The sequence below is a fragment of the Schistocerca piceifrons genome, chromosome 7, assembly GCF_021461385.2.
Source record: "Schistocerca piceifrons isolate TAMUIC-IGC-003096 chromosome 7, iqSchPice1.1, whole genome shotgun sequence".
NCBI classification, from domain to species: domain Eukaryota; kingdom Metazoa; phylum Arthropoda; class Insecta; order Orthoptera; family Acrididae; genus Schistocerca; species Schistocerca piceifrons.
The window spans coordinates 446,396,016-446,411,731 of NC_060144.1; the positions used below are offsets into that span (position 1 = coordinate 446,396,016).

The 15,716-nt window shown below is 44.5% G+C and overlaps 1 protein-coding gene across 1 annotated transcript in view; it reads left to right on the forward strand.

Annotated features, from left to right (window-relative positions):
- Positions 1-15,716, forward strand: part of LOC124805143 (zwei Ig domain protein zig-8-like) — a 914,439-nt gene that overhangs the window by 720,646 nt on the left and 178,077 nt on the right. The window contains exon 3 of the mRNA XM_047265610.1: positions 13,540-13,750. Coding sequence (XP_047121566.1) covers positions 13,540-13,750 — 211 coding nt within the window. The remainder of the gene's footprint in view (positions 1-13,539; positions 13,751-15,716) is intronic.

The following is a 15,716-nucleotide window of genomic DNA, read 5'->3' on the forward strand; positions in this document are numbered from 1 at the left end:
ATGATCATTTCGGCGGTTTGGTGCTATGGTGTGTAGGAGCATAATGTTGCATCGGTACACTCATCTCAAGTTGTTTGATTAGATTCGATTAGATTAGTTTTTCGTTCCATAGATCTGTGCTGAGATCCTCGTGGATGTGGAACATGTCAACTTTTTTTTTTTTTAAGCTGAAATAACAATACTAATAGTATGAATATATACAATACATAATTTGTTTCTATTAAAAAATTCGTCAATGGAGTAGAAGGAGTTGGCCACTAGTAAGTCTTTCAGGCTCCTTTTTAACTGATCTTTACTTGTAACTAAATTTTTTATGTTTGATGGCAAATTATTGAAGATGAGTGTTCCTGAGTAGTGGACCCCTTTTTGAACTAATGTAAGTGCTTTTAAGTCCTTGTGCTGATCATTTTTGTTCCTGGTATTGTATGTATGAACTGAGCTGTTTGTTGGAAAAAGAGAACAATCGCCCGTCATGTTATTATGACACTGTACGCACTCCCCAACGCGTCATTCCAGGGGTGCATTCGGCAATGAATTCATTTTTATAATTGACGATGCGTGACCGCATCGAACAGTAAAGGTGGGGTAGCTCCTGGAACGAGAGGACATTCGGCTAATGGATTGGTCTGTCCGTTGCCCCGCTTAAATCCATCTACCGCGTATGGGACGCGTTGTGGAAGTGTATGGCACCACGTCCACATGCACGAACCATCATCCAGCAATTCTCAAATGCGCTGGTGGAGGAATGTAACGCCCTACCACAAAGAATCTTCACAAACGTTACACAGCAGGAAACAGCATCTTTCCGCGTATGGTCCAAGTTTCATAGAGCTACGTTACTTTTCTGTGACACATCATTCGAAAGATACTTTCGTCCTAAGCTTTTGCCTATCAGTGTATCACTTGTAGAACTATCCCATTTGTTTCTCGGTCAGTCCATCTAGTACTTGTAATTCTCTTCTAGAAACACATTTTCTCAGTTTCTCCTGCTTTTCTAACGGACCAGATCACTGTCAATACTAATTTCCACGTACCCGAGATTGCAATCAAATGAATTTAACTACTTTCCTCATAGTATTTCCTCAGCTTTCCTATCTGTATTCACGTCTACTCGCCGGATGAGCTCCAAATGGTTCAAATGGCTCTAATCACTATGGGACTTAACATCTGAGGTCATGAGTCCCTTAGAACTACTTAAACCTAACTAACCAAAGAAAATCACAAACATCCATGCCCGCGGCAGGATTCGAACCTGCGACCGTAGCAGCAGCGCGGTTCCAGATTGAAGCGGCTAGAACCGCTCGGCCACATCGGCCGGCAGTGAGTTAAATCCAAAGAGTGAACTAGAGAGGTAGCGAATATTTCCTGGCTCCGTTATTTGTATGATGCTATTTACGACAGCAATGCCAACTGAGTGCCTTATATTACGATTTATTTAAACGACCAGGTCAGTTAAATCAGAGACTCGAATTTCGATCGCCGCACTTATTGCATTGCATCAGAAAACCAGTGCCTGACGCGTAATTCATCTCACGTTCTCGAGCGAGGCAGTGTTCGATCATCAATTGCAACTTTGCTGTGCGTTTCTTGCGATTCTTTCATTCTTTTTACTACTAAACATAATGCGACCATACATAACACACATTAGACTGTTTTTATATTTACAGTACGTTGTCAGACAGAACTATATATTGAACACAATCCGCGCACCAGCGCCTAAAGGTCTGCAGACCCGGCATACCAGTTGTATTCATCACGCTATTGACTCCCTGACTCCTCTTACTAATTCAGGACATTAACGTGTATGAATAATCCCTTGCATAACATCAGACGGTATGCACAGGCTAAGTCGCTTTCAGCAGCAGCACGGCTTCCCTACACTAACAATGGGTACTTCCTGCTGTCAGTTCACAATCTAGACAGATGGCGGTAGTCGAGGGATTAATTACGCGAAAACATTTTCTTCCGATCCCATTATGCAGATCCTCGGATTTCCAATGCTGATGACATGGCGCCTTCCTTTGGCTGCCGACCCAGATGGCGGCATTTCGCACGCTGCTCACGGTGATTCTCCATCGCGCTCGGCGTCGTGTTCGGAAGGTCAAAAAATAAACGAAAGGCGTACTCTAGGCATTGGTCTCGAAGGCTGTTATATTGAAATCATTCCTCGCGTGAATCAAACACACGAACAAGTACTCTGGTGCCCAGACGTTCTGGAGAATATTCTAGAATGGCAGGTCTATTCCTCTATGCTGGTAGACCTCAAATAGGAATGTGAACAATGTAACATTAAATTGGTGAATATAAATACAGCACTTCACCACAGTTTTCCAGTGTCTCTAAATTTTGTGGAGGTATTATTCCGTAGGTTTGCAACCACTTTGCACGAGTATTGCAAACGATAAAAGGAACTTACACACCTGTTGTTATAGGTTATCTGTCTTGAGCTGACGGCAATGATAATAAAAAAAAATTACTCCAGACGCGTTTCGCCTTTATTTACAAAGCGACTTCTGTGGCATTCGGTAAATTGTATACATACGTTTGTACATTAATTTTTTTTATTATTTGAGGTTAAACAGCATTTCCTTTAAGAAGTTACACTGTAGTAGTGAGGAATGAAAAACATTTCAGAAAGTCCGTTATAGGTAGTGCAGCGCAGCAAATAAAGCAAAATGCCAAATACTACAGATGTGGATTGAAGCCTGTCGACACTGCTAGCAAGAGGTGAACGTGCAGACTATGTAAAGAAATGCCTTAAGTAGCTTACAGACTAACTTCATAAAGAAAACGCTGTTTTTAACCTAAAAGAATCAAAATATTAATGTGCAAATGTATGTATACAATTTACAGAATTCCACAGAAGATGCTTTGTAAATGAAAGCAAAACGCGTCTTGTATAATTCTTTTTAATTATATTGCAGTCAGCTCACTACAGATAATCCATAATAACAGATATTAACAGCTGCTGCGGAAGATAGCCACAAAAAGAAACGAAACTGAAGTATTTTCACAACCTTATATTTATACCGGTAACTCAGATTTCTAATTACTTCGTCACAAAATATCTCTATGTAAGGGTACATTAACTGATTAATCAGACTCTAGTGCGAGGAAAAAACCTAGTCAGTCGCAATATTTGCAAAGATATTCATCGCATAAATCGCAGACTCGAACAAATAGTTAAATATCAACGCAAGGAGTTTGGAAGAAAATTCTACCATTGTAGGTCTATTTTTCTAGGTGAGAAGTGTTCATACATAAAAGTGAACGAAATAAAGTCCAAGCACTATGTAAAATAGAGAACTATATCGGAATTGTCTAGTGTCTCTAAATTATCCGTGGAGATTTTATTTGTGCTCGATTCCTGAGATATGTAACCTCTTTGCACAAGTATTACGAAGGATCCCAACAATATGTAGATATTTACATTGCCTGATATTTATATCGGTTAATCACATTTCCCCTTATTACTTCTTCAAGGAGTTTCCCTAGGTTTGGATACATTTTGTAATCAATTAATTTCTACCTGCAGGAAAAAAACTCATAAAGTATGAAAATCTATCACCTGAGAAGTTTAATAACTATGTTAAAAATGTAGTAGGTGTAGTGTGTAATACCGCTACGTTTTTGTGTTGCTAATACACTCCTGGAAATTGAAATAAGAACACCGTGAATTCATTGTCCCAGGAAGGGGAAACTTTATTGACACATTCCTGGAGTCAGATACATCACATGATCACACTGACAGAACCACAGGCACATAGACACAGGCAACAGAGCATGCACAATGTCGGCACTAGTACAGTGTATATCCACCTTTCGCAGCAATGCAGGCTGCTATTCTCCCATGGAGACGATCGTAGAGATGCTGGATGTAGTCCTGTGGAACGGCTTGCCATGCCATTTCCACCTGGCGCCTCAGTTGGACCAGCGTTCGTGCTGGACGCGCAGACCGCGTGAGACGACGCTTCATCCAGTCCCAAACATGCTCAATGGGGGCAGAACCGGAGATCTTGCTGGCCAGGGTAGTTGGCTTACACCTTCTAGAGCACGTTGGGTGGCACGGGATACATGCGGACGTGCATTGTCCTGTTGGAACAGCAAGTTCCCTTGCCGGTCTAGGAATGGTAGAACGATGGGTTCGATGACGGTTTGGATGTACCGTGCACTATTCAGTGTCCCCTCGACGATCACCAGTGGTGTACGGCCAGTGTAGGAGATCGCTCCCCACACCATGATGCCGGGTGTTGGCCCTGTGTGCCTCGGTCGTATGCAGTCCTGATTGTGGCGCTCACCTGCACGGCGCCAAACACGCATACGACCATCATTGGCACCAAGGCAGAAGCGACTCTCATCGCTGAAGACGACACGTCTCCATTCGTCCCTCCATTCACGCCTGTCGCGACACCACTGGAGGCGGGCTGCACGATGTTGGGGCGTGAGCGGAAGACGGCCTAACGGTGTGCGGGACCGTAGCCCAGCTTCATGGAGACGGTTGCGAATGGTCCTCGCCGATACCCCAGGAGCAACAGTGTCCCTAATTTGCTGGGAAGTGGCGGTGCGGTCCCCTACGGCACTGCGTAGGATCCTACGGTCTTGGCGTGCATCCGTGCGTCGCTGCGGTCCGGTCCCAGGTCGACGGGCACGTGCACCTTCCGCCGACCACTGGCGACAACATCGATGTACTGTGGAGACCTCACGCCCCACGTGTTGAGCAATTCGGCGGTACGTCCACCCGGCCTCCCGCATGCCCACTATACGCCCTCGCTCAAAGTCCGTCAACTGCACATACGGTTCACATCCACGCTGTCGCGGCATGCTACCAGTGTTAAAGACTGCGATGGAGCTCCGTATGCCACGGCAAACTGGCTGACACTGACGGCGGCGGTGCACAAATGCTGCGCAGCTAGCGCCATTCGACGGCCAACACCGCGGTTCCTGGTGTGTCCGCTGTGCCGTGCGTGTGATCATTGCTTGTACAGCCCTCTCGCAGTGTCCGGAGCAAGTATGGTGGGTCTGACACACCGGTGTCAATGTGTTCTTTTTTCCATTTCCAGGAGTGTAGTTCCGAGGACGATACCGTCTCATTAATCAAACTACCTGTCAAAAGTCCAAATAGCCTCCTCTTGCAGCGCCGACTGCTGAGCGAAGTACAGGAAGAGAGTCATTGTGGCCGTGATACTGACAGTATCTGACAGTTATGGGGAACCATGCCCACTCCATTTAAATCAGGGGATTTTGGTGGCCCGGGGATTCGGTAAACTCATCTTAGTCCTCTTCGAACCTCGCTCGTGCACTGCGAACTGAGTGACATGTTGCATTGTCCTGCTGGTAGATACCATCGCACCGAGGAAAATCAAACTGCATGTAGAGGTGGACATGGCTCCAAATGATAGATGCTCACAGGTATTGATCCATTATGCCTTTCAGAATGACGATATCACCCACGGAATGCCACGAAAACATTCCGTAGACCATGACGCTCCTTCCAGGTTGCAGGGGGATCGTTTTCAGGCGTTTCAAGCTGTAAACACCAGTGGCCATCTGTTAGATGGAGCGGAAAATGCGATTCATCTGAAAAAGCCACTCAGTGGACGTGCAGTTGTGGTACTGGCGTAATAATTCGAGTTTTCTTCGCCGAGGAACAGCAAACAGCACGGGTGCATGAAGCAGGCGCCAGCTGCGGAGGCCCTCACGCAGCAACGTTCGCCGAACGGTCGTTGAGGACTGTTGGTAGCCCCTAGGTTCATAGGAGCGGTCACTTGATCAGCCGTTGCACTTCTGTTTGCCCCTATACATCTGCACAGCCAACGTTCACTCCTGTCCTCTGTGGCCCGTAGTACACCAAGTTGTCTCGGCGCCGGTTTTGGACAGCGCCATTTTGCCATGCACGGTATACTTCAAGCACGGCGGCACGTGAACGGTTTACAAACTTGGCCTTTTCGGAAGTGCTTCCACTCTTGGCCAAAAAAACCAATAGTCATACCCTTATGGACGTGACAAATCGCTCCGTTTCCGCAATACGGCAACCACTTTACTTTTCTCCCTCTTTACGTCCTCTCCGCTGGTAGTGATGCTACCAGCCGTCTGTGAGTGGCTGTTACATGTTGAATTCGAACATAGGCTGACACGTTTTCGGAATTCGACTGAGATTTTGATAATGAAGAAAATAAAATAATGAGTACCAGTCGCTAGTGCAATACAAACAGACTTTACAAACATCTTAGAAATAAAGAAAAAATTGTGCAGCCTGGTTATTTTCACAGGTCTTGAGCATAAAGACTTCTCATGTCATGATGTACGTACAACTTTTATAAATCAGGCAAATTCACGACTCCCTCGTGATGTCGTTAGCATGAAGTTAAGAAAGAGTAACAACGATCACTGCTGTGAAAAGTGTTTCATAACACCAGAGACACTACAGACAATGTAATTTAAAATAAGTAGGTTGTCCAGTTAGGCGTATGAGGGCATGATGACCATAACCAGTCCACAATAGAAAAACAATAAAATTAAAAATCAACAATTTTTTAATGTATAGTGTTTCTAAAAGGTTGTCTCATTTTACAAGGCATGTATATGAGTGAAATTAGAAACGTAGGGTGAATTTCCGTCTGATGCGGCCATAGTACCCAGAAACTAAAAAAACTTTGTGTTCTGCCTTGCGGCAGTTCTTGTCATGGGGGAGCTCCGTCAGAGAGGTCCACCGCATGAGGGTCGAGGGAAGTGATTCCAGTGGTGGTTACCCCTGATGATGATGATGAAATGATAATGAGGACAACAGAACACCGAGTCCGTGAGCGGAGAAAATCTCCGACCCAGCCGGGAATCGAACCCGGGCTCCTTGGCGCTACAGACCGCCGCGCTGACCACTCAGCTATCGGGGCGGACTTTCCATAAACATAGATAAATAATTAATATCATAATGAAGAACGATATAACACGTAATGCCTGTTGGCTTCTGTCTCTGGTGGCTCCACCGGCAATGGAGGACGACCCTTTCACAATGTCTACCGCTCGTACTGACGAAACGTCAGGAAAATCGTTAAACAAACATCTGCCGAAGGTCCTGGGGCAGAAACCAACAGACAATACGTCGACAACTGGCTCCGAAGGACTCAACAATTTTTTAATGTAATAGACAGTGTTTCAGAAACATTTGTCAGATTTCATAACACCATACTGTATATTCTATATGAATTAAGCTATAGTCATGGGATGACCTTTAACTTACGCCTCGAGGTTAAAAGTTTACCCCGGCACCATTAAGTTACTGGTTAATCTGGTTGCCGGCAGCGTTCACCCTGGCACAGCTACCTCGCTATTTCATTCGTCGCTGCCCAACGTATGTCGAATAAGGGTGATAACACTGACATAAAAGACGTTCTACTTATCAACAGGTACACAGTGATCACAAAGACCATTATCCCATATCGCGTGTCCACATACTCAGAGATGGTCCGCCGGCCGGAGTGGCCGTGCGGTTCTAGGCGCTACAGTCTGGAGCCGAGCGACCGCTGCGGTCGCAGGTTCGAATCCTGCCTTGGGCATGGATGTGTGTGATGTTCTTCGGTTAGTTAGGTTTAATTAGTTCTAAGTTCTAGGCGACTGATAACCTCAGAAGTTAAGTTGCATAGTGCTCAGAGCCATTTGAACCATTGTCAGAGATGGTCACATTTTATTAATGTGAGATCATGCCATGGGACAACTTTGATTTGGTGTGACTATTCTTTGTTATTTATTCCTGAGTGTATGTGTGTTCGCCATAGTCTTCACAACGAAATCGTGTACGTAGGAGGTGCAAGGCTCTTCTACATAGCTGAGGTGATGAGAACAAATCCAGGTCGAGCAGCATCCTTAAGTTCGTGAACTGTCTCGTAACATGTGGTGGCAACCTTCTATCTAATGAACCCCCATATGCATTGTCGCAAGATAGCGAATCAGAACTGCGGGATGGCCAGATCGACAGAACCACGTCCAAACCATATTTCAACAAATACTTCATTGAGATACACTCTAATGGCAATAGCACAATGGGCTCGTGCCCCATCCTGCTGGAACCATAAACGACCGAGCAGTCCCTGATCTTGCAGATGTGGCATAAATCAGTCACGTGATATGGCGAGATACGCAACATGACCCCGTTAAAGAACCATGGACGTACCAAGTGGGTTGCAGACATTGCAGCTCAAACCATGCTACGTGGTGCGCTGTGCTCAAGTTCCTCATAATAATGTGGGTTTTATTTACTTCAGAAATGAATTTTTATAGCTTTTGCCCTGCGGTTTACTGCATCATCCGAGAAAAATATTCTCCTTCTTGAAGGGAGAGTTGTAAGGAAATCGAGCATTCGTCTACATGTTTGAAAGCCTTTAGTTTCATGAATGAGATTTTCACTCTGCAGCGGAGTGTGCGCTGATATGAAACTTCCTGGCAGATTAAAACTGTGTGCCCGACCGAGACTCGAACTCGGAACCTTTGCCTTTCGCGGGCAAGTGCTCTACCATCTGAGTTACCGAAGCACGACTCACGGCCGGTCCTCACAGCTTTACTTCTGCCAGTATCTCGTCTCCTACCTTCCAAACTTTACAGAAGCTCTCCTGCGAACCTTGCAGAACTAGCACTCCTGAAAGAAAGGATATTGCGAAGACATGGCCTAGCCACAGCCTGGGGGATGTTTCCAGAATGAGATTTTCACTCTGCAGCGGAGTGTGCGCTGATATGAAACTTCCTGGCAGATTAAAACTCCATTCCCGACCGAGACTCGAACTCGGCACCTTTGCCTTTCGCGGGCAAGTGCTCTACCATCTGAGTTACCGAAGCACGACTCACGGCCGGTCCTCACAGCTTTACTTCTGCCAGTATCTCGTCTCCTATCTTCCAAACTTCACAGAAGCTCTCCTGCGAACCTTGCAGAACTAGCACTTCTGAAAGAAAGGATATTGTGGAGCTGTGAGGACCGGCCGTGAGTCGTGCTTCGGTAGCTCAGATGGTACAGCACTTGCCCGCGAAAGGCAAAGGTCCCGAGTTCGAGTCTCGGTCGGGCACACAGTTTTAATCTGCCAGGAAGTTTCTTTAATTTCATTCTTCATACTTTTTGGAATGTCGAGTATGGAACTCATAAATCCTGTAACTGCTTACGAATGGACTGTATTGGCGAACGTTTGACAGACGCTGCAGCCTCCACATAAATTTCCAGCCGTATTTGTGGTCATCCGGAGAGGACTTTATGTTTTACGCAGTCAGTTGCACCGAAAAATTGTTGGGTTTGATGTGTAGGTTTCTGAAGCCTTACCGTGCATAATATCTGTCCTTGGAGTCTTTCGCGAGTGCATACATGAATAAAAAGTTCTCGGTTTTCAAGCCGTGTCTATTCGAATAAAATATTCGAGCCTTCGATGACCATCTCCGCCATCGACAATTCGAATAAAATCCTCGAGCTTTCGATGTTCATGAAAAGCTCGAGGATTTTATTCGAATTGACGCGGCTTGAAAACCGAGAACGTTTCATTCAGTGCATAATATCTTTCACTGGTGTTCCTGTAAGGGCTCTTTCGTGAACCCACGTGCTCATTACGATCCGTTCCTTCATCAGTCACGATTTCATGTTTGACAAGGAGAAAGACTAATTTGAAGGGTATCAGTGATGATGAATGTCGTAAACGTAATGCGAGACAGGATTCCTGAAGTTGGTTTGCAGTAACCTGAGCGATCCTCGTGACAGGAAGGACTTGTTTGCAGCGAATAACCGTGCCGTTCTGGTCTTTGAACATTGGAATCACGAAGTATTAAGTTCTCAGTACTTAACCGTAGATTTTGGTTTTTATCATATTGTACTTTAGTGTACTTTAGACTCAGGTAAATAAACAAATTCCAATCTCTGACTCTACAGTTCCCTCTAGTACCTTGGCAGTTATTCCCTGATCTTATCATCCTGTCCCTTCTTGTAGTCAGTGTTTTCTATCTATTCCTTTTCTCGCCTGTTCTCCAGTGAACTTCCTCATTGCATGCCTTATCAGTACATCTAATTTTCAACATTCTTCTGTAGCACCACATCTAGAATGCTTCGATCTTCTTGTTTCGGTTCTCGCACAGGCCATGTTTCATTAACATACAATGCTGTACCCCAAACGTAGATCCTCAGAAATTTCTTCCTCAAATTAAGACCTATTCTTGGTGCTAGCAGGCTTTTCTTGGTCACGAATACCCTCTTTGCCACTGCATGCCTCCTTCTTATGACCTCATTGCACTGTCGATCATGGGTTATTTTTCTGCCTAGGTAGCAGAATTACTTAACCTTGTCTAGTTCGTGATCCCTAATTCTGATGTTAAATTCTCTGTCCTAATTTCTGGTGCTTCTCATTAGTTTTGCATTTCTTCGAATTACTCTCAATCCACAATCTATACTGACTAGACGGTTCATTTTCATTCAGTAGATCCAGTAATTCTCCTTCATTTTCAAAGGGGTTAGCAATATCATCAGCACATGCCAACATTGACACCCTCTCAACTTAATCCCATTCACGAATCATTCTTTTATTCCCGTCATTGCTTCTTCGCACAGATTGAACAGCTGGAGCGAAGAGACACTTCGTAATCCGAGCACTTCGTTCTTGGTCTTCCGCTATTATTGTTCCCTCCTGGTTCGTGCACATTTTGCATATCACCTGTCTTTTTCTACAGTTCAGCCCCATTTTCTTTCAGGATTTCGAACATCTTGCACCGTTTCACATTGTCGAACGCTTTTTCCTGGTCGATAAATCCTATGGACTTCTCTTAGTTTTTCTTCTGTCTTCTTTCCATTATCAACCGCAAAGTCAGAACTGCCTATCTGGCACCTTTACTTTTCCGAATGCCAAATTGATCGTAATTCAACAGATTCTCAGTTTTCTTTTCCATTCTTCTGTATATTATTCCTGCCAACAAGTTCGATGCATGAACTATTAAACTGATAATTTTCGCACTTGTCAGCCCTTGCAATCTTTGTAATTGTGTGTACCATGTTTATCCGAAATTTAGATGGTATATCGCCAGATTCATACATTCTATACGGTTCCCCCGACGGTTGTAGATATTGTGGAAGAATGTTAGCCATCCCTTCTGCCTTAATGGATTTAAAATGTTCCAAAGCTATTCTAAATTCTGACGCCTGTACTGGATTCCCTATCGCTCCTGAATCGACCCCTGTTTCTTCTCCTATCACGTCATCAGATAAGTCCTCCCCATCATAGAGGCCCTCAATATACTCTTTCCACCTATCCGCTCTCTCCTCTGTACTTAATAGTACAGTTACCATTGAACTCTTAATGTTATCACCTTTGCTCTTAATTTCACCGAAGATTGTTCAGAGTTTCCTGTATGCTGCCTCAGTCCTTAGACCATCATTTATTTTTCGATTTCTTCACATTTTTCATGTAGCCACTTCGCTTAGCTTCCCTGCACTTCCTATTTCTTTCATTTCATTTTTCGTATGCTACTTGTTATTTTTTCCTATGGTTTTTCCTATGTTGTGTTTTTGTATTCCTGCATTTCGCGGAACATTTTCGTACTTCCTACTGTCGTCAATGAACTGAAGTACTTCTTCCGCTACCTGTGATTTCTTCGCAGCTACCTTCGTTGTAACTACGTTTCTCTCTACAACTTCCGTGCCTTCCCTTTTTAGAGATTCCCATTCCTCTTCAACTGACTTCCTACTAAGCTGTTAATAATGCAGTATCTATAGCGTCAGAGAACATCAATCGTGTCTCTTCATTTCTTAAGCTTCCGTATCCAACTTCTTTCCATATTCTTTCTTCATGACTTGTCTCTTGAACTTCAGCCTACTCTTCATCACTACTAAATTGTGGTCTGAGTCTACACATATACCCTTTCCGAATACGATGCTTCTTTTTAAAATCAAACTGATAGTTCTGTGTCCGTCTTTTTAAACTCAAAATGATTGTTCTGTGTTCGTCAGTGCCCTTGGCCTGGATTATGATAAGACGTTGCTGCTGAAATGTTGTTTTTATTACATCTGAGTAGTGTGAGGTCATTAGCCAGATACTCAGGAAATAAGACAAAACTATAAACGTAGGGTAAATAGACACAGTCTCTCTAGTCGATAAACAAATGTGTCATCACACAAAATGGGTGAGTATAATGCTCGTTACTTTCGCTGTATAATAAATAATTTATCTTTGAGTTTGCCAACATGGAAATGTTGTTGGACAAGTAAAGGATCTTGAAGAGGGGTAAAGTCTGCTTATAAGAGGCTTTAATTTGCTCTAGCTGTTGTACACAGTTCACAAGAAGTTGACAGAGGTCAGAATTCTCTAAAAGAGTTTACCTGAAACTCCACTAACACTGTGGGGAGGTATCAAATTACGTGGAAGACTGCTTGGAGAAAATGCATCAAGGTATTCTTTTCTGAGCAGCTTGTAAAATAAAAGTAATTAAAATAAAATTACAAATAACTGTTAAGCAGACAACTCAAGTAGCGTGCAAGAACAAGTAAGTAGTGAGCAGCTCATAAAATGGATCGCCCTACTGTAAATTGCAAGACATTTCCCCAATATCAAGAAAAGGCATTATACGGCGGCCAGGAGACGTATAGCCAGGAATCTTGGCTTCCCTCCTCGACTCTATATTTGCACCAACAAACCCTACATGCAGATAACGACTCAATGACGTTTTCAATGTGACGGACGGGAATGTCGCTTATTTCACGAAGGAAAACAGGGGAATGCAGCAGAAACTTCCCACTCTTGGTGTATAACACTCACATTAACAAACATAAGGTTGTTCCTGGCCTGGAGTACAGTCTCCTCGATTGGTCGGCTTCTTCCTGCCAAGCACAGTAGTGAGACATACTGTTGGATGTACGAAAACCAATCGACTTCTCTACGCTGCATGGGATTTACTGCGGCAGTTGGTACTTTGATGTTCATGCAGAAAAGGCCAAATTTCTATGAGCTGTTATTATTTGGGGATGACAGTGGCGGCACAGCATCCTCTGCCCTAAGAGGGCAAATGCACAGTCTCTGCTCATAAAAGTACAGAGCAAACCACAGCTCCACTTCTGTGTAAACTGACCATATCCTGGTAGAGACTAGCCCCTCCAAATGAAACTCACTTACAGCCCTCTGCCTACAAATAGGTACCTGAAACCACACTGGAAGCGCACCTTCTCAGTGACAAAACGCTAAGAACTCCTCCAAATCACACATGTCCAATACTCTCAATGAAATAACAACGGAATAGTTGTACAAAAAATAAACAATATTTCTGTGTGGTATGTTACAGTAACCTCACAATAACTTTTTGGTCCTATTCAAAAATTAAAACTGCCCTCTAGTGTTTTCTTTATTTTGATACGTGTATAAACTGGATGAATGTTTCTGAAAGATCCTGTGGGCTTGTGGCACTCTCAGTTGAGTCCACGCAGCAACGGGACATTCTCGTTTTGAGGAGCAACACCTACAGCAAATACTAGTGATTCCGTACCATCAGCGACTGGTGGATGCAGGTGTGTCATACTTGTGTTTACCTGTTTGGCAGGTGTCGTGGGTGCGGCACAGGGACGTGCACCTGCTGACGGTGGGCAGGTACACGTACACCAACGACCAGCGGTTCCGCGCCATCAACCAGCCGCTGAGCAACGACTGGACGCTGCAGCTCAAGTACCCGCAGCACCGCGACGCCGGCGTCTACGAGTGCCAGGTGTCCACCACGCCGCACATGAGCCACTTCGTGCACCTCAACGTCGTCGGTGAGTCTCACTACGGTTTCTTACTACGATTCTTCACCGTGAATTCAGTTAGTTATTAAGACGTTTATAGCGACTTCAAAGCAAAGAGCTTAAATGTAACTTTTTAAGTATGTATTTATGTCCATAAACTAGCTTTAGAATCTTTTCAGGTTCATCTTCTACATCTACATGTATATCTGTATTCCCCAAACCACAGTGAAGCGTATGGGAGGAACTAAGTCTCATCGTACCAGTTATTCAGCCTTTCCCAGTTTCATTTACATACACTACTGGCCATTAAAATTGCTACACCATGAAGATGACGTTCTACAGACGCGAAATTTAAGCGAGAGGAAGATGATGCTGTGATATGCAAATGATTAGCTTTTCAGAGCAATCACACAAGGATGGCGTCGGTGGCGACACCTACAACGTGCTGACATGAGGAAAGTTTTCAACCGATTTCTCATACACAAACGGCAGTTGACCGGCGTTGCCTGGTGAAACGTTGTTGTGATGCCTCGTTTAAGGAGGAGAAATGCGTACCATCACGTTTCCGGCTTTGATAAAGGTCGGATTGTAGAATATCGCGATTGCGGTTTATTGTATCGCGACATTGCTGCTCCCGTTGATCGAGATCCAATGACTGTTAGCAGAATATGGAATCGGTGGGTTCAGGAGGGTAATACGGAACGCCGTGCTGGATCCCAACGGCCTCAAAATAATATCACTAGCAGTCGAGATGACAGGCATCTTATCCGCATGCCTGTAACGAATCGTGCAGCCACGTCTCGATCCCTGAGTCAACAGATGGGGACGTTTGCAAGACAACAACCATCTGCACGAACAGTTCGACGACGTTTGCAGCAGCATGGACTATCAGCTCGGAGACCATGGCTGCGGTTACCCTTGACGCTGCATCACAGACAGGAGCGCCTGCGATGGTGTACTCAACGACGAACCTAGGTGCAAGAATGGCAAAACGTAATTTTTTCGGATGAATCCAGGTTCTGTTTACAGCATCATGATGGTCGCATCCGTGTTTGGCGACATCGCGGTGAACGCACATTGGAAGCGTGTATTCGTCATCGCCATACTGACGTATGACCCGGCGTGATGGCATGGGGTACCATTGGTTACACGTCTCGGTCTCCTCTTGTTCACATTGACGGCACTTTGAACAGTGGACGTTACATTTCAGATATGTTACGACCCGTGGCTCTACCCTTCATTCGATCCCTGCGAAATCCTACATTTCATCAGGATAATGTACCACCGCATGTTGCAGGTCCTGTAAGGGCCTTTCTGGATACAGAAAGTGTTCGACTGCTGCCCTGGCCAGCAGATTCTCCAGATCTCTCACCAACTGAAGACGTCTGGTCAATGGTGGCCGAGCAACTGGCTCATCACAATACGCCAGTCACTACTCTTGATGAACTGTGGTATCATGTTGAAGCTCCATGGGCAGCTCTACCTGTACACGCCATTCAAGCTCTGTTTGACGCAATGCCCAGGCGTATCAAGGCCGTTATTACGGCCACAGGTGTTTGTTCTAGGTACTGATTTCTCAGTATCTATGCACCCAAACTGCATGAAAATGTAATCACATGTCAGTTGTAGTATAATATATCTGTCCAATGAATACCCGTTTATCATCTACATTTCTTCTTGGTGTAGCAATTTTAATGGCCAGTAGATATCTAACCTCGTATTCACGACCCATATGGGAACAATACGTAGAACGTTGTAAGATAGTCCTAGATTCGTCACTTAAACTTTTTTCTAGAAGCCTATGAAGTACGTTTCCATGGGCTGCGTCTACCTTCAAGCGTCTGCCAGTTCTGTTCTTTCAGCAACTTCGTGACTGATAATTAAAAGACAGTCTTGATCGCAAATCGGAGTGACCGGTTTCAGTCCTTAAAGATCATCTTCAGACTCTTAAATAACACACGTACAGAGAGAGGGATCCTCAGAATAACGTATATAC